Source organism: Apiospora phragmitis (assembly GCF_038363925.1).
Source record: "Apiospora phragmitis strain CBS 135458 chromosome Unknown utg000008l:1.0-3514335.0:1.0-3519231.0, whole genome shotgun sequence".
NCBI classification, from domain to species: Eukaryota; Fungi; Ascomycota; class Sordariomycetes; order Amphisphaeriales; family Apiosporaceae; genus Apiospora; species Apiospora phragmitis.
This window is the reverse complement of record NW_027117407.1, coordinates 1,287,780-1,306,497: the sequence shown is the minus strand read 5'-3', so window position 1 is coordinate 1,306,497 and position 18,718 is coordinate 1,287,780. Positions and strand designations below refer to the sequence as shown.

The following is an 18,718-nucleotide window of genomic DNA, read 5'->3' as shown; positions in this document are numbered from 1 at the left end:
ACATGTAAGCAGATAAGGCAAGGTATGGATGGTAACGAACTGATTGGGCGATAAGATAGACGATAGACCAAACTGGGCCCTAGCTTCCACGTTGGATTGGAGCTCCTGCGCGTGCGTGTGTCGTGTGTGTTCCCTTCGACGTATTGATGCCAGCTTCAGGACATTTGACCTTCAATTGTTGTCCAACTTCCCAAATTCATTCCAGTATCAAGAGGGTCTTTCCCATTCAATCCTTCCCTTCCAAACCATAATAATCGGTCATCTAGATATCCCGCAAATTTGTGAAGTTGGAGTGATTGATAGCATCAGGATCCTTCATCATCTTCTCAACTACACTCAAACCCAGGTCAGGTGTTTGTGTGTGTTTTGGACGTGGACGCCTCTAGCTGGCTCACATCAACATCACAAATATCTAGCCAGCCAGTCTACCCTAGCTCAGACCGGGCACTCAGCGCAGATTGTTGCAGCTAGTTCCGCATGTAGATGATTGATCTTGATCTGTCTGAACTGAAGTCCACACCAACAACCACAACCAACATTATCAAGCCCGACACACAAGTAGATATCAGCAACCAGTCCAACCCACAACTGCAGTCACCCCTGGATTGCACCTCACCTCCCACTGCTGTTTGACTGCGCCACCCTCAACGTCGCCCACATCCAACCCGGAAACAAACCACTTGACAAAGGACTGCGTAACACCTCCATAACACACTACCACCATCACCATCATCATCATGTCCTACACCGACGACGCCGTTCTTGCCAAGCTCTCGACGTTGTGCGAGACCCAGGACAGTATAGTCACTGTAGCCCAATGGATTATGTTCCATAGGTGAGCACCACCGCCACTGCTTGATATCGCTTAGTCTCGATAGGCGGCCAAATAACTGACCTCACAATACTAGGCGACATGCTGAGCGCACTGTGCAGATATGGTTGCAGCGCCTCAAGGACTCGACCAGTCATAAGAGACTCAACCTGATCTATCTGGCTAATGGTAAGTCCACATTCAATGATGTGTCCTCCAAACGTTGGTCTTCTTCGTTTGGTGTCGTTCATTTTGCCCTGCGGTTGCGGATGTGGATACTGACATTTGTGGTTTGCAGAGGTCTGCCAGCAATCAAAAGTGCGTCATAAGGAAGATTTCCTGGTGGCCTTCGCTCCCGTTCTCGCCGAGGCTGCCTCTACGGCTTACAAGGGAGCCCCGTCCGAGGTACAGCAACGGATCCAGAGAGTGGTAGCAGTGTGGAGAGACCGTGGCGTCTTCGAAGAGCCTATCCAAGCTGCGGTAGAGGCTCGTATACAGGGTATGCCTCAACACCCTGGTCCCCAGTTTCCAAGTAGCCCTTAACTGACTAGTTGATACAGAGCTTGAAAAGGCCCGCGGCAGTGGACGACCTGCCCTCGGAGGCTCCATCTTTGGCGGTTCTGCCTCTTTGCCGTCTGAGCTGGCCTCGCTCGCTAAGCCCCAGGCAGATGTCTCCAAGTCGCTTCTGTCGACCAAGACATCTATTACTACGGCGAACTCGGAATATAGCAAGCTGATGGAGCCTGGTGCTAATGTCCCCTCTGCGCCTGTCTACGCCGCCCGACTGAACGGGCTGGTAAAAACGCTCGCTAATGCCGAGTGTGCTGTGGGACAATGCGTCGAGGCCCGCAAAGCACTGGTTGGCGAGCTCCAGAAGATTTTGGACTCTAACAAGGCCGCTCTGACCGCCGAGGAAGAGCAGCTGCAGACATTCAAGAGACGCAAGGTCGAAGTGGAGACCAAGAAGACGGATGTCGAGTTTGCCATCATGCAGGGTCTTTCCTCTCACGAAGAGATTGCCCCGTCGAACGGCACCCACGATCAAGAGATGTTGGAGCCTGACCGACCCGAGATCGAAGAACTCACCCCAGAACCCGAGGCAGCTCCCCAGCAGGCCCCGGCGGCCCCTATTCCGGAGTGGCAGCCCGACTTCCCCTCCCAAGATCCCGCGTTCCAGGAACACCAGCCACAACCAACGCCGCCGCCCGCTGCACCGGGCATTGAGATGCTGTCGAGCCTCGCCTCCCAGTTCAAGTCCGTCCCTACCGGGCACCGACGGGTCTAAGAAACGGAGACTGGATACGAGCGACGACTTTCCGGACTTGGGAGAAGACGGCATCGATGCTGATGTCTCGGAAATGCTCCGCAAGGATAGCACCAGTTCGTGACGGACGGGGGGAGAGAATTTGAGTTGGCTTTGATGTGGCGTCGGTTGGCACGTGGGCGAACTAGCTATATAAGCCCGTGGAATGCGCCATCTACGCCTGGGTGCAATTGGTCGTTGGCGCATTGGAGCTCGTCTGGAACCATGAAGGGGGAATAGCTGTGTTATAAATGCGACAGCAGACATGAGCAGCGAACAAAAAACGGGCAGGGTGGTCTAAGGGTGGAGCAACCGAAGATGGGCCTTCTGTCCATCTGCCTTACAACAGCGTTTTTATGTATTTAAATAATAATAACCGCTTGTTTATACACCACCATACGCAATGCCGCTTTCGTGAACCTGTCAAAACCGCTAGCATCTCTTAGTATCGACAAGGGCACAGTGTTTACTACACAGATACTAGAGCAAGGACTGAAGGCAGGGGTGCAAGTTAGACTCGGAGAGCGAATAGGAGAGACCTCCCCCATCTAGCGGGACGTCCTGGATCAGTAAGGTGCAATTTGTAGATGCGTCAATACATTGATATCTCGCTCTGTAAGCTGACAGTTACTTATATTGGACGGCGGCATTCTTGTGATGTAATCAAGGTTCTTGCCCCCCACCCCTTTCCCATTGCTTTTCTAATGATTCCTCACCACTTAATGCTTCGTTTCCAACGCACACAGCCAGTACAACAACCTTCAGAGCTCTAACTCATTTATTATAATACTCAGTTGTGACTTAATGTATAATAGTCGAACACAATGATCTTATTATTTTTATAAACGCTAATAGAAAAGCAAAGACTCCCTCCTGGATCTATGTTAATGTTCCTGGTTCCTGGCCACGGGTAACGCCGTCCATGAATATGATGCTAATGATGATTTGCTAGCAGCCTGCCAACATGCCCATTCGCTACGATGAAGCCTAATGATGAAATTGATATCCTACTACCATGACTACCGATACACATGGACAGCTATTTATTACTGTAGGCTGTGGTTGAATGTCAGGCGTGAAAAGCATGTCTGTTTCGACTGGCCTGACCCGGGCTTGAAGCCTTCTGCTTGACCCATTATCTGAGACATTCCATCTCCCCCATCTCTGTACGGTATATAGGAAACCATAAAAGGTCATGCCAACCACTAGGCAAGAAGCCGGTGTCTGCTGACACAAGATACAGGCTGAGTTGAACGGACAGGTGCGAAAGTTTTGTGGATATTGTTTTTTGGTTCTTGATTTGTTCCTTTTTACATTGATTTGGTTTTAATGCTCGTAGCCAGCGCCGCGTTGCCAAGGGCTGCATTGTCAACGTTATTAGGGCATCCCTATCAATGTTCCACACTGGGTTATACTCACGAGGAGGTTTTTGGAACTCCTGGACCAGCTGGGCTGGCATTGTGTGCGCTGTGGTCATGGCCTACACCGGATTCTTCGTGCTCTAGAAGACCGTGATGCTGGTTCGCCCTCGCATCCATAGATGGGCGCCCGCCCTCGCTTGGACTATGTGTGCTGGGATGTAGTCTGTCAGATTGCGTAGGCTCGTACTCATCATCCAGGTCCAAGCCGGAGCCCGTTTTCGGCTTTTCACCCCCGCGGGCGGCGGCTCCCAGAGCATCGAGCTCATTGTAGGTGTTCAGGTTGGTGCCAGATTTCATGAACGAAGTGCGGTCGTCGGCCATGAATTGGTACCGAGAGTCTGGGTTGTTCTTGAACAGAAGCACTCCAGTCGTAATGATGATCATTAGGAGAAGTACGAGAGTGAAAGCCGCATTCAAAATCCAGAAGAGGATGCCAATGACACCGGTCATCAGAGGTGGCTGGTCGAAGACGGAAGTGAAAATAAGCAGAAAAACGGCATTCAAAAAGTTGAAGAAGGATATGGCAATATTGAAGAGGTTTGTTGACTTGTCCATCCAGGGTCGCAGGACGGAGTTTGTGATGAGAGCCCCGGCCTCGATCAAAAGCAGACCAACTGCCTGAGCCACGCCGCTTTTCTGCCCAAAGGCGATAAAGCAAGCCTTCACGAAGGTGTATACCATGAGTGGTAAAGTGAAATAGTAGGCCGATGCACGATACTGGATGTATAGAAATCCCCATTTGTTGAGAGTTGTGAGGTCTGAGAAGAGGGTATAGGCCGGATTCTTGAAGAGTGCCACTGAGCGCTTGGCGATCCGCATGACGGTCCAAGTGGCCCATACAAGACTAGCAGTTATAAGCAGGAAGAATGCCACCGCAAGAACCATCTCTGCGGGAGAGTCGTTCTGGGTCAGCTCCCAAAGGCAAAAGACCGCAATCAAAGGATACCCTAATAGGTAATGCGGAAAAGAATACCCTTTAACACAACACGCCAGCCGTTCCGGAAGTCGTTGAATTTGTTGCTGTTCTTGAAGAGAAGTTCGCAGATACCTTTCCATGCAACAACAGCAATCATGGTGAGAGCCATGATGACGCAGAACATGATCAAAGCGGTCATGAAGATGTTGGTCGACTCGATCTTAGCCTGGAATCCAGCTCTTTGGATGCCATAGACAACGTAACTACCCGAGGCGGTAGCAACATTGGCGCGCTTGCTTATACTGCGAGCAGCGTTTTCAGCGGCGCGGGGCATCATAGCAGCAGCGCGGGTCATGACCTTAGCAGCAGGTTCCGGGAGTTCTAAAGATCGCCTCTTCTTTTGGACTGCCACTGAAACTGAACGAAGTGTGTCAAGTAGCCGCGATGCTTCTCCGCCGGTGGATCGTTGATACCACGTGAATATATCTTGCATGAAAGTGAGCTTAACAAGGCCCAAACTCCATTGGAAGTCCTGAGTCCATCTGAAAAGATTGTCAGCCTGTATTCAAAAATTTCGTCCATATACAAAAGAGTTATTCTTGTCCTTGCAAGGCAGGTTACTGATAAACTTACGCTTGTACAATGGGTGGAAGCGGCATGCCGCAAAGGCCAGCCATGGCTTGAGCTTGGAAGTATCCAAAAAGCGCCACGGCGTTGGCAGCGACGTGAGACGCCGCATTGGTATAACCTTGGCCAGAAATCACAGCAGACGAGATGAGCGCAAGAAAGGCGACGACGGCAGATGCCCATTTGACGCCGATCAAATCAACTGTCTTGCCGTTGGAAATGCGTGCATCGAGGCACGCAACCGTTTGGCCGTTGCGGTCACCACTAGTCATGTTGACCAAGATTCTAACCTTGGCGTCCAGGTCAGGAAAGGTGTATGCGATTCCGGGGATCTTGCCGAGGGCATCCGTAGGCACGTCTACACTGAAAGGATTGTCTCCAAATCTACCCGACACCATGGGACAGAGACCTCTAAAGCCAACATCGCAAGGGTTCACGACCAAGCTCTGAATGGGGTATCCATAGGCGGAAACCTGGACATCGAAGACGGCATTTCCTTCGATGGACGACGTCGCGATCAGATCAACATTGATTTTGCCGGACTCGGGGTTGAAGATGACGTGAAACTTGGACGCTTGGAACCCGGAATTCTCCTGACAAGTGACGAGCGACGTAGACTCCAAAACGCGAGACGGCAACTTGGTGGGCTGAGGGTTGGTTTGGGCGATGCTAAGTCCAACCAGGGCGGAGAGGACAACGAGTGTCGAACCAAATGACACCATGCTGGTGGAAAAGGTAGCGAAGGGGCCACCTGCAACTCGAAAATCTTCTTCCTTCGATGATTAATTCGTGGTGTAAAGTCGTCGGCCTCGATTGATCGACGTATGTGTAAATGGTGAATATTCCAGCTTAGATGGCGAAACCGGCGAATGCAGCAGGTCCAAACATGTCCGAATAGACAGACAGGGGAATTAGAATTATTAGAAGCGAAAGAAAAAAAATCGACCTAGGAGACCAGGGCGCAGATTCTCCCAAAATCAGATGGCTTATTGAATGCAAACACCTGACTCGGATCGGCTTGTCGTTGTTGTTGTTGTTGTTGTTGTTGTTGTTATTGTAAGGTGAACGAGTGTCGGGGATGGAGGAAAAGCGATGATGTATTGATGCAGGTGTGTCGGAGATGCCAGCCATCAAGGAAACAACAGGCCAGGGAGAGATGGGAATCATGCTTCGGACGAGGAGGGGAGCGTCATAATAAGGCGCGCGTGTTTTGGACGCTTGGCCAGCAGTCTGCAGATCCTGGTTACGAGGTGGTAGGCACTTTTGGTAGGCTCTGCACGCTCTGGACCGCTGGTTCTGGTCAGCCTGTCCCCTCTGGAGCATAAGCCTGGACCAAGTCGGGTCTCGGAAAGAATGTGGTCGACCAGGGACTAATTAAGCGAACCACTGAAAGCTCTAACTGATGGGGCCGGGCCTGACGATACCAGAAGGTGCTGACAGACACAGCCACCCTCTTTCATTTCGTACTCGTCGTGTACCAATATCGGCCTCGTTATACGAGCATTCGGTGTACGTGAGACGCACATATCTGACCATGTACTAACGGAGGACCCCATCGTCGTGGATTCGCAGTTGATATGCCCTTTTCCTCTTGCACCCATTCGCAGTCCTTGGCCCTCCTTGTCCGAAGGTAGGTATGTACGAGATTCGCTGCATATGATCCATTGCGCTATCGTTGAATCGGTGGTGGACCCGTCCGATTTGTGATTCCCCATGGAGACCTATGCGGCGGCATGTACCAAGAAAAACCTACATGATCCTTTGGACAGAATACTGGGCAGAACACAACATTCAAGCATTGCAACCAACAGAATCAGACATACATCATCTCCACACTCAGCGATGATCACTCACCAAACAATTCCTCCAAGCTGCAGTAGGGCTGTCAGGTTTTTAATCCTTCAAAAAACATGATATTGGAGAGATTGGGATACACAGGCCGGCCGAATGGGCTCGTATGCAATGAGGTTGGCAGTTGTGTCATCCCACGACATTCCAATGCACTACCCACATCCACTACATGTAGGTACATACCTACTTACATGTAGGTATGTAGCTTATTAAGCTTGCAAAGCCGTCTCCGGAAGCGCCAGCCAAAAAAAAAAATTTCAATAATAAAAAAACCTCTCAAGGTCTATCAAATTATCAATACGGGCGCGGCACGCCCGAAGGCTCCGCGAACCGTAGGTGCCTACTAGCTCTAGGTTAAGGTAGATTACCTAGGATTCAACTGACAGCTCGAAAGGCTGGGGAGAGATAAAACTTAATGCGAACAACCAGAAATTTGCAAAGTCTAGATTGCCCACTGCAACACCCCTCGTTTCTGAACATCGCATCACGATATCGTCGATTCGACTGCAACATAGCCGTGCCCGAGTTACATTGATGTCATGTACATATCCTCGGTGACCAGCTTCCAGGTTGTCGGGTCGGCTCCGTTTTCAGCTGCGTTGTTCGTTAATCACGTCTTTCTAGAAGGGAATTATCGGTCCACATTAACACTATCGACCCGCTAAGCATTCTGTTCAGATAAGAGCTTCATTTCCCTTTGTTTGGTACGGGGTAGACAGATCGATATGCCTTGCCATTCCGACGCTCCGGTGTTGTTATGTATATGTCTCAGGCGGGCCCTCATGAATATTCGAAGAGGGTCCAGGAAGAGCTGGCTGGCTGGAACGAATTCCCAATTCCCAATACGATTAGCACAATGGGCCTCCAGCCTACAATGATATCCCGCAAACAAGGTTATATAACAAGTCCGATTGCGATGGTCTCTCCTATTTCCAACTAGAAACGCAGTTCTAAGTCGGGTTCTTAGAGCCAGCAAAAGGCCAACGTCTGATCCGACCGACGGCATTGAACTTCTACGACAATACCCATGCGCCTTGAAGTCTAGGTTGCCAAGCTGCGCTGCCATGACGACAGGCTGCGCTGCCCTTTGGACAGACGGGGCCTACATAACTACCCCCCGGTGACGTTTACCACAGCGACCACGTCGTCTAAAGTACCTTAGATCGCCCGCCCGTGGTTTACGGGAACATACCTCGACGTTGGCATCTTGGGTCTGGGGGTTAGTGTTAGGTAAGCCATTTCCCCGAACTGTTCATGCAAGTTTACCATTGACCTAGGTCACAATGAAATATCCTCATTCACGTCTCGCCCCTCTGAGGCCATTTGCTGTCGACGTTGATATATATGTAATTACCTGGTTGGCCCCTGCTGTCGACGTCAGCGGGTATGTAGGTACAGAACAGAGCAAATAGGACCAGATCAAGAGACCATTAGGTAGGCCAACCCAGCCCATCAACGATTGATAGCTTCAAGTTTCAACTCTATTAAGTTACCACAAGTGGAATTACGGTTTGGATATTCACTCTTGTTCAGGATATTAACTTCGATGTTCCTGAGCAAGTTGAAAATAGCACATTGAAGCAGCCGCAGGTGGCGGGTGGGGGCAGCCTCGGCCATAAGCTGTGTTACCCGCGAAGTCAGCTCGGGGCTAAGAAGCGCCAAGGGCGGTTTGCACTAGTGGATTTTGAGCCAATCTGATGGATGACGACGGGAAGTCTTCCACTGAGATCTTTTGTAGTAGTTTATATCCCGGGTCGGAAAAAACCATAACAACTTCATGTGGTGTTCATGAGAGCAGTTTGCGCCAATGTCACTGTAGAAAATGCGACCGCACAGTACAACACGATCGACTATACCCATGACGATTTCTCCACCCCTCCGATAAATTCTCCATCATGGTTTCGGGAGTGGTGCGACGCGTTGTTCTGCTCCCGCAGCGCAGCGCAAACTTGGCTCAGCAGTGCGGCGCTTCATGTCAGCTGCCGTTGCCATCTTCAACTATCGCCGCCAACGTCTTCCGATACTCCGGCCAGAGAGGATCTCCTCTTCTTCTGTGCCGCCCGCCAAACATGCTCTCTCACAGTTGCGCACGCCTGTCGGCAGGGCATTCGCACCTCGCGAATATGTCTCACACGGTCAAACGCAAAGGTTTATGGCGACTTTCGGATCTCCCATAGCGCTGTTGCGCAGGTTCTCTACGAGCAAGGCCTCCCAAAAAGACAACGCGGGTACGGCCAAAGCAGCGAGCGAGCCGGTTGTAGTGCAAGGAAAGGAAAACGAAAGTGCACCCGAACACGAAGGATTTGCAAGAAGCGAGAAGGCGTCGAGAGCTGCTCAAGTCAACCTGAGAGCTCGCCTTTCCAAGGACCACAAGGAATCCAAAAGTACAGGATTTGGAGGCATGGGCGAGATCTGGCGACTCTTGAAGATCGCACGACCTGAGCTCAAATTCCTTGGTTTTGCCGTCATGTTGCTCCTCATCTCGTCCGCCGTCACCATGTCCATTCCCCTCTCTGTCGGCAAGATCATGGATCAAGCCACGAAGGACTCGTTCGAGGATACAAGGCTTTTTGGTCTGACTCTGTATCAATTCTTTGCTGCATTTGGCCTTGTCCTCACAATTGGCGCAATGGCCAACTTTGGTCGTATCATCCTACTCCGCATCGCCGGCGAGCGCGTGGTGTCCCGACTACGTTCGCAGCTGTACAAGAAAACTTATGTGCAAGATGCCGAATTCTTCGACGCCAACAGGGTCGGCGATCTGATTTCCCGGCTGAGTTCTGACACGATCATCGTGGGCAAAAGTATCACGCAAAATGTGTCAGATGGTCTTAGGTCTCTAGTCAGTGGTGTTGCCGGCCTGACGGCTATGGCTTGGATCAGCCCGGGTTTGACAACCGTCATATTCATCACCGGTCCGTTTGTTGCTGCCGCGGCCTTCTTCTACGCCCGAGCGATCCGGAGGGTCAGCCGAGATATCCAAAAGAACCTCGGAACACTGACCAAGATCGCCGAGGAACGACTCGGTAATGTCAAGACAAGCCAAGCCTTCACTGGTGAAATCCAAGAGGTCCATCGGTACAACGGGCAGATCAGGAGAATATTCAACCTCGGTCTGAAAGAGTCGAGATATAGTGCCTCGTTCTTCGCATCGACTGGCTGGATGGGCAACATGACTATTCTTGCCCTCCTGTGGTTTGGTGGAGGCTACGTTCGAGAAGGTCTCCTGAGTCTAGGCGACCTGACATCTTTCATGATGTACACCGCTTTCACAGGCTCCAGTCTCTTCGGCGTATCTGGCTTCTTTTCTGAGTTGATGAAGGGTGTAGGTGCCGCCAGCCGACTGTTTGAGCTACAGGACAGGGACGCGACTATTGCCCCTACCAAGGGCGTCAAGGTCGTATCAGCCCAGGGCCCTATCACATTCTCCAACGTCTCTTTCGCGTATCCTACACGACCAGCCGTTAACATTTTCAATAACCTCGACTTCACTATCAACGCTGGTGACAATGTTTGTATTGTTGGGCCTTCAGGTGGTGGCAAAAGTACTGTTGCTGGCTTACTTCTCCGTTTCTACAATCCTACAACGGGTACTCTCACGATTAACGGAGTTGATGTCACCAAAATGAACGTGCGGTCTCTCCGTCGCCGTATTGGCATGGTGTCTCAAGAGCCTGTCCTGTTCTCTGGCACGGTTGCGGAGAATATTGCCTACGGTAGACCGAATGCTTCCCGGTACGAGATTATCTCGGCCGCGCAGAAGGCCAACTGTCAGTTCATAAGCGACTTTCCTCATGGCTTAGACACTCAGGTTGGTGCAAGAGGTGCACAGCTCTCTGGAGGTCAAAAGCAGCGAATTGCCATCGCCAGGGCATTGCTCAAGGACCCCGACATTCTTATTCTCGACGAAGCTACGTCGGCACTTGATGCCGAATCCGAGACACTGGTCAACGCTGCTCTCGCACAGCTGCTGAAGGGACGCAACACCACCATATCCATTGCACACCGACTGTCCACTATTAAGAGATCGGACAAGATCATTGTGCTCTCCAACGAGGGCACAGTCGCGGAGATCGGGTCCTACCAAGAGCTTAGCGCCAACAACTCGAGTGCATTCAGCAAGCTCATGGAGTGGCAGATGAGTGGAGGCAGTGAAGCGCCCGAAGCTCGTCCTCGGAGGCCACCTGGAGAGCTTTTTGAGGATGAAGTGATGCAGGAGGAGCTCGAGGAGGACGAGGCAGAAGAGGGTGAAGGGGAAACTGTTGAGGCGACTAAGGAGGAGCCCAAGGCTCGTAACTAATGTTTGCATATATTTTCTGGCGCTGAAGTAGCAACGTGGGCTTTCCACCGAGAGGATAATCAAGCATAGACAAGGACAGCATTGGTCACCAGACCTCTCTGTTGGATGTATACTACGCACGCAAGAAGTGTTCCCGGATCTCCACTCCATGTAGTGTTTCAAATCAAGAGTTCTGGGTGGTGTCGAGTAATAATGAAAAGGAAATTCTAATCTGTCAATGTCCATAACACATTCTGCATGATTGGACTTGAATATGAGGCCAGCATTGAGATGGCAGTTGGGGAATCTAGGAGCTCGAATGTTATGACTCGTGCAAGTAGGTCATAACCTTAGTGACTTTCTGAACAGATAGCCTCCTTTCCTGTCTTTTTTTCGGTGCTGAACTCACGATGCGCCTTAGCAATGAGGCGTAGGCCGTGTGACCATGTAAGCTGCAATAAGGGCCTCCTACTCAGGCAGCCTTACTTGATTCAGCTTCAATTTCCTGGCATTCGCGCCAGGACTTCCAACCCATGGGCAATCGTGGCGGTTCTATTTGTTGTTCCTTACGAGCTCAGAGTCCATGTACATGCCTGACCGCCGGTTCCACAGAAACTTAGGTAAACTTCAAACCTCATAAGCAATTATTGTTTACCTACCAAGTCAGCTTCAACTTCGTCATCCCTTCCTTCTACAAACTTTCTCAATTAAGTCAAGTTTTTACTGTCCGTCGTATCGGAGACCGATATTTTTACGTGCTTTAATGATGGTGCAGGAAATAGAAGGAACATTCAAGGTAGCGGCCGTCGGGAAGATCAGGGAAGTTGACTTGTATACCAAAACATGGCTGGTCCGTCCTAAACCCGAAAACCTACAAACACTTGTGTCGACGATCATCAACAACTAACATGTTTTCTTCCCCTCCCGGCAGCCAGATGCGCCGCCCAAGGCCAAGCTGATCATAGTGCACGGCTTCAGCGACCACGTGGGCCGGTATTATGACTTCTTTCCATCGCTGGCGCGCGCCGGTATTGCCGTGTACGGCTTCGACCAGCGAGGCTGGGGTCGGTCGGTAAAAACCCCGGTGCAGCGCGGGCTGACGGGCCACACGTCGACGGTGCTGGCCGACATCGCGGCTTTCATCCGCGCGCAGCTACCGCTCAAGGTGCCCATCTTCGTGCTGGGCCACTCGATGGGCGGCGGCGAGGTCGCGACGCTGGCCAGCGACAGCGCCTACGACGACCTGATCGGCCAGGTGCGCGGCTGGCTGCTCGAGTCGCCCTTCATCGGCTTCACGCCCGTCGAGGAGCCGAGCTGGCTGCTGGTCTTCAGCGGGCGGCTCGCGGGCAAGTTCCTGCCGCACATGCACCTCACGCGGCCCATCCCGCCCGAGCACGTCGTGCGCGACCCGGCCGTCCAACAGAGCATCCGCGAGGACACGCTCCTGCACGACACGGGCACGCTCGAGGGGCTCGCGAGCATGCTGGACCGCACCGAGGCGCTGTCGTCGGGCAGGACGAGGCTGCGGCCCCAGGTCCGGAGCCTGCTGCACACGCACGGCGACGGCGACCTGGTCTGCAGCTTCGACAAGGCCAAGGCCTGGTTCGACCGCCAGAAGGCGACGGGGCTGGAGGATGCTACGTTCAAGAACTACGAGGGCTTCTACCACCAGCTGCACGCGGACCCCGGCAGGGAGACATTCTACAAGGACGTCGCGGACTGGATACTGGCCAGATGTCCCAAGGAGGGAGGTGGGGATCGTGTCAAGACGGATGTGGAGGCGGCCGCTGTTGCGACGGGTGCTGCTGCTGCTCCTGTTGAACGTAGCGCTCCGGAGTCCAAGTTGTAATCAGAGACTTGGCAGAACTCGTTTATCTGCGGGTGTCCATCTGGTGCTCGTTGTTTGTTCATATTATTTGTACAGTTGCTTGCAAGCGCCCAATACCATGATCGAATTGCAATACCATGATCGAATTGCTTTCTATCTGAAATGTCTACTTGTATGCAGCGGCACACACTCTGGTCATTCGGGGCCAGATGTTGATGAATACGCCCAGGTAAACCAACTATTGAATCTAGAAACCGCCAGCCATTCGTCCTGTAACTACGACGTAGAGAGACCCGACGAGCCAAGTGTGGCACTGAGGGATAAGGGATAAGCTTCGCACAGTGGGGCGCGGGGCTCTGGCTCTCTGAGCTACCGAAGACATCTTGACCAACCAGGCTGCAAATTTGGCAGGTTAATATGGGGACGCATGGGTTCGGGCTGAGCTGGAGCCATCAATTCAATCAGTCAATCAATCAACAGTGCTGTACATTCCGCCAAAGGGGAAGGCCAGCGACACGAAGCTTGAATTCCAAGTACACTCTTTAGTAAACCCCCCTAAGTTGAAACAACAGACTTCTTCACCCCCCCAAGCACCCATCGTGCTGGCACTTCTGACCTCTTCATCTACTTCATTGAGGCTATTTGAAGAAGTCCGCCCTTGAAGGGCCCTTGTGCTTTGGTCACGATGAGTTCCCGTACGTCGAATCTGGCCTCATGATGTAGCTTCTGTACCTGCCCCAAGTCGCAACACTGACCCGTATCAACCACCATAGTCAAGCAATTCATCCGCAACGTGCGAGCGGCCAAGACCATCGCCGACGAGCGTGCCGTTATTCAAAAAGAGAGCGCTTCCATCCGTGCCAGTTTCCGAGAAGAGAGCGGTGACCACAACATTCGGTACGTATTGTTTACATCCCACATCCCACATCTACGCCATCGCCCTACCGCCTTGCCATTGCTGAGTTGCGGAGGGCTGGGAGGGACCAATTGTATTGACTGAGGTATGCAGGCGCAACAACGTAGCCAAGTTGCTCTATCTCTTCACCCTTGGCGAACGAACCCATTTCGGCCAGATAGAATGTATCAAGCTCCTTGCTTCGCAGCGCTTTGCCGACAAGCGCTTAGGACACCTGGCAACCAGTCTGCTACTCGATGAGAACCAGGAGGTCTTGACCTTGGTGACGAACTCGCTACAAAACGACTTGGGCCACTCCAACCAGTATGTTGTCGGCCTTGCTCTTGCGACTCTGGGCAACATCGCCTCGATCGAGATGTCCCGAGACCTGTTCGCCGATATCGAAAAGCTCGTGTCAACAGCCAACCCCTACATCCGACGGAAAGCCGCCCTGTGCGCCATGAGAATATGTCACAAGGTTCCCGACCTGCAGGAGCACTTCATCGAGAAGGCCGCCGCCCTTCTGTCCGACCGCAACCACGGCGTCTTGCTGTGTGGCCTTACCCTGGTCACCAGCTTCTGCGAGGCTGACGAGGAAGAGGGCGGTGAAGAGGGCATCGTGGACAAGTACAAGCAATTTGTGCCAAACCTGGTGAGGACGTTAAAGGGGCTTGCCACTTCCGGTTATGCCCCTGAACACGATGTCACTGGTATCACAGATCCGTTCTTACAGGTCAAGATCCTCAGGCTCCTTCGAGTGCTCGTCCGCGGCGACCCTGAAGGAACCGAGCAAATCAACGACATCCTGGCCCAGGTCGCTACAAACACGGACTCTACCAAGAATGTCGGAAACTCAATTTTGTACGAAGCTGTACGGACAATCTTGGATATCGATGCCGACTCTGGTCTGCGTGTGCTGGGCGTCAACATCCTCGGAAAGTTCCTCTCCAACCGCGACAACAATATTCGCTATGTTGCTCTTAATACATTGATCAAGGTCGTTGCCATTGAGCCCAACGCTGTGCAGCGACATCGCAGTACGATCCTCGACTGTTTGAGGGACCCCGATATTAGCATCCGGAGAAGAGCACTCGAACTCAGCTTTACCCTGGTTAACGAAAGCAATGTCCGAATTCTCATCCGGGAACTTCTGGCATTCCTCGAGGTCGCGGACAACGAGTTCAAGCCGACCATGACCACCCAGATTGGCCTTGCCGCCGATCGATACGCCCCCAACAAGCGGTGGCATGTTGATACCATGCTGCGCGTTCTGACCCTCGCCGGCAACTTCGTTAAAGAGCCTATCATGTCTTCGTTTATCCGTCTCGTGGCAACTACTCCCGAACTGCAGACCTACGCCGTACAAAAGCTTTACGTCAATCTGAAGAAGGATATCACACAGGAAAGCCTGACCCAAGCCGGAGCATGGTGCATTGGTGAATTCGGAGACCTGCTGTTGCGGGGTGGCCAGTACGAAGAGGAGGAATTGGTCTCTGAGGTCAAAGAACACGAGATTATTGACCTGTTCTCTATGATTCTTAACAGCAGCTATGCCACCCAGGTAGCAACCGAGTATATCGTTACGGCGTTGGTCAAGCTTAGCACACGACTGAACGATGCTCCTCAGACCGAGAGGGTACGAAGGCTTATCCAATATCACTCGACCAGCTTGGATGTTGAAGTTCAGCAAAGAGCGGTTGAGTATAACAATCTTTTCGCCTACGACGAAATCCGCCGGGGTGTATTGGAGAAGATGCCACCTCCTCAGATTCGGGAAGCCTCTCGAGTTCTTGGCGAGGCTAGTACCAAGACGAAGAAAGCCTCGAACCGAAGGTCCAAGCTGGTCGCGAAGCCCACCACTGACCAGGACCTTCTGGATCTCATGGGTGATTCCACCACCGTTCCTTTGGCGTCGCCCACCACTCGACCGAGCAACACGGATCTCTTAGCAGATATCCTGGGCGGCGCTACCTCGCCACCGAACCCTGGGTCACCGGCGCCTCAATCTAATGTCTCCTCCATCATGGACCTCTTCTCCCAAGGCCCATCAGGCTCGCCTGCTCCGACCCAGCCTGCCGCGTCAGCAAGCTCGGACTTGGACGTTCTTGGTGGCATGGGGACGCCTCCCCCGCAGCAGCAAGCACCGCCTGGACATCCTTGCTACGATGCAAATGGCGTGAATGTAACTCTGGCACTGCAGCGAAATGCCGAAGGCGCCATTCAAGTCACCGGCCGTTTCCGCAACTCATCCGGCGGCCAGCTCTCCAACGCGGGCTTGCAGGCTGCCGTTCCCAAATCCCAGAAGCTGCAGCTCCTCAACATATCGAACACGGATATTCCCTCTGGGGGTGAGGCAACGCAGCTCATGAGGATTGTGGGCGCTAAAGGGGTAAGTTCACCCTTGTGCCATCGTTCTCGTATTCTAGGAGTATTCCACTAACAACCAACTGCTACAGCCTCTGAGGTTACGATTAAGAATAGGTTACACACATCCCTCGGCGGGACAGGTCATGGACCAGGTCAACTGGACTGAGCCATCGTAGATTATTAGCAGGAGCGAACATGTGAATAAAAGGAGCTTGAATTGTCTTGAGATATGTATGCCTTTGATTCGGGTTTTACCCGTTGAGTGTATCCCCGGCCTAACTATTGTCCCCGGGGGTGATATAAGCCAAGGGGCGGCATATCAGTTTCGGTATGCATGCTCTTATTACCTCTCACCTTGCGGAATGTATTTGATTTTACATATTTCAACCCTTGTCATCGGTCATGACATTGGTATAACAGCATCAGTCATGCATACTACTCAATTGATTATTGACCTCCCCCTTGTGGTTTCGTGCGAGGAATACGACCCCGCCAAGGTCCTCACAAAACGAGGGCCATTCACATAGTAGGTCCAGCCAATGCGAGGGCCAAATACCAAGTTCATTCATCTCTTTGATAGAACTTCAGGCAAACGGATGGGGTACTAAAGGCGCTGTCTAGATCATTATGATCTCTCTCAATACTTATTATGCGGACTCCCAAACGCCTGATGACCATATGCTAATCCAACGCAGATTACCCCTTTTCAGGCCTCTGTGCGGATTCTCTCAGATTGTCCCCGAAGTGAGAAAAATCATATGCGAGACTGTCGCAGCAAAGGTGCCACTCGAAATTCGTTATCCATTCCCCGTCCCAGCTCAGGTACGTTCATTCCGGAAATATCTTTCGTGTACCATAGCTGCTCTGCTTCCGTGTCTATATTATTCATAAACACAGCTTCGTGATCTGTCGTTGCCATATGGCACTTCTGTTCGGGGCCGTGATCATTTCCGTGTAGTGCTTTTTTGTCATCTTCGTTTGCGGTCATTTGTGTCAATGGCCGTTTTGCCTCTGGCTTATTGGGGGATGTTTCATTTTATCACCCTTCACCAACGACCATAAGAACCTCCAACCGTCATCATCCCCGTCGGCGGCAGCTGCTTGCGCTCATGCGCCGCGTGAGGATGCGGCCACCACTCCAGCCCGTCGACCCAGGGCCGCAGGGCCTCGTTGACGTACCAGAGCGGCGTCTCGCGGTCGAAGAGCATCTTGTGGAACAGCTCGCGCAGCGCGTCCATGTACGGCCCCTGGCGGACGCGCGCCTCCCGGTCGTGGGACAGGGGCCGCGGCACCGCGTCGCGCCGGTCGAGCGCGAACTGGGGCACCCCGTAGGGTCCGTTGGAGGACGGCCAGTCCATGTTGTAGGCGCGCAGGTACGGGATCATGGCGGCGCGCTCGTGGTCCCGCACGCGGCCCATCTCCATGCGGCCGCCACAGTGGCGCGAGGGGGCCCGCCAGGGCAGGTGGTACTGCGCGCCGTCGACGGCGTAGGCGCTCGCGTGCACGAGGGTGGACAAGGGGTCGCCAGGCGGGGCGCGTTTCGGCCGGAGCAGCAGCGGCATCGAGCCGGCATACTCGGGCTCCATGCTCGAGGGGTCCCGCTCGAGCGGCACAACGGGGACCGTGAGCGACGCGTACTGGTGCTGTCGGAAACTGTCGGCGAGTGCCCGCGACACCAACTCGCTGAGCTCGTACAGGGCGCCGTAGACGCAGGAGCCCGTGCGGTCCAGCTCGGCGCTGTGGTGGTGCGTGATCTGGTGGTTTTCGTCGTACACCATGTCCTTGTAGACGGGCGCGATGGTGGCGTAGCCCTCCGGGCTCCGGCCGCCGGCGAAGGGGTCTTCTTGTTGGCTGGAGGAGGCAGTTCCGTCCTGGCCGGGATCTTTGACGGCGGTAGTAGCGTTGCCAGCAGGGTGGTCGCCGCGCCGGGGACCGCAGATCAGCCACCGGTAGCCTTCGAGCTTGGCGGGACACAAGTACTTCGAGTTGGGATATTCCATCTTCATGGTCTTCCTATCCATGTGCAGACCGGTCGCGAAGTAATGAAACTTTGGTCCCTGCTCCTCTTCGGGAGGCTGCTGTGGAGGAGTGGGACCAGGCAATTTATCTTTCTCTAGGTCGTCAGCGTCTGGAATCTCGGTATCGGCCTCATCGGAAGGTATGTCGGAGAGGGCCTCGTTGCCTGATGGCGACAAGTTTCGACCATGGCTGCCGTTGCTTCCTTGGCGGCTCTGCTCATATTCTGCGCTCTGGGGATCCGAGTCCGACGAGATCAAGATGGTATCTTCTGCTCTCTGGGAATCCGAGTCCGACGAGATCAAGATGGTGCTATTCAATGAGGTGCCACCAGCCGTTGCGTTTCTGGCATGAACACCGCTTTCATCACCCGGAGCTCGAGACCCGGCCTCTGATGACACCGT

General features: G+C 52.9%; 6 protein-coding genes across 6 annotated transcripts; 5 read left to right on the top strand and 1 right to left on the bottom strand.

The window, feature by feature from the left end:
- Positions 1–737: 737 nt before the first annotated feature.
- Positions 738–2,096, top strand: PG994_008835 (uncharacterized protein; the record flags this gene model as incomplete). The annotated part of the gene is made up of 4 exons (XM_066860244.1): positions 738–835; positions 909–1,000; positions 1,110–1,310; positions 1,372–2,096. The coding sequence occupies 4 exons, from the start codon at positions 738–740 to the stop codon at positions 2,094–2,096; spliced, it is 1,116 nt and encodes a 371-aa protein (XP_066713833.1).
- Positions 2,097–3,529: 1,433 nt separating this feature from the next.
- On the bottom strand, positions 3,530–5,800 carry PG994_008834 (uncharacterized protein; the record flags this gene model as incomplete). Its single annotated transcript, XM_066860243.1, has 3 exons — positions 3,530–4,482; positions 4,509–4,993; positions 5,085–5,800. 3 exons carry the CDS (start codon positions 5,798–5,800, stop codon positions 3,530–3,532), a joined length of 2,154 nt encoding a protein of 717 aa, XP_066713832.1.
- Positions 5,801–8,901: 3,101 nt separating this feature from the next.
- PG994_008833 (multidrug resistance protein 2) lies at positions 8,902–11,229 on the top strand (the record flags this gene model as incomplete). Its single annotated transcript, XM_066860242.1, has 1 exon — positions 8,902–11,229. The coding sequence occupies one exon, from the start codon at positions 8,902–8,904 to the stop codon at positions 11,227–11,229; it is 2,328 nt and encodes a 775-aa protein (XP_066713831.1).
- A 745-nt stretch (positions 11,230–11,974) lies between these two features.
- On the top strand, positions 11,975–13,057 carry PG994_008832 (hydrolase; the record flags this gene model as incomplete). Its single annotated transcript, XM_066860241.1, has 2 exons — positions 11,975–12,058; positions 12,140–13,057. The coding sequence occupies 2 exons, from the start codon at positions 11,975–11,977 to the stop codon at positions 13,055–13,057; spliced, it is 1,002 nt and encodes a 333-aa protein (XP_066713830.1).
- A 664-nt stretch (positions 13,058–13,721) lies between these two features.
- On the top strand, positions 13,722–16,474 carry PG994_008831 (AP-1 complex subunit gamma-1; the record flags this gene model as incomplete). The annotated part of the gene is made up of 4 exons (XM_066860240.1): positions 13,722–13,731; positions 13,810–13,933; positions 14,046–16,320; positions 16,388–16,474. The coding sequence occupies 4 exons, from the start codon at positions 13,722–13,724 to the stop codon at positions 16,472–16,474; spliced, it is 2,496 nt and encodes an 831-aa protein (XP_066713829.1).
- Positions 16,475–17,407: 933 nt separating this feature from the next.
- PG994_008830 (uncharacterized protein) lies at positions 17,408–18,668 on the top strand (the record flags this gene model as incomplete). Its single annotated transcript, XM_066860239.1, has 2 exons — positions 17,408–18,351; positions 18,416–18,668. The coding sequence occupies 2 exons, from the start codon at positions 17,408–17,410 to the stop codon at positions 18,666–18,668; spliced, it is 1,197 nt and encodes a 398-aa protein (XP_066713828.1).
- Between the last annotated feature and the right edge of the window lie 50 nt (positions 18,669–18,718).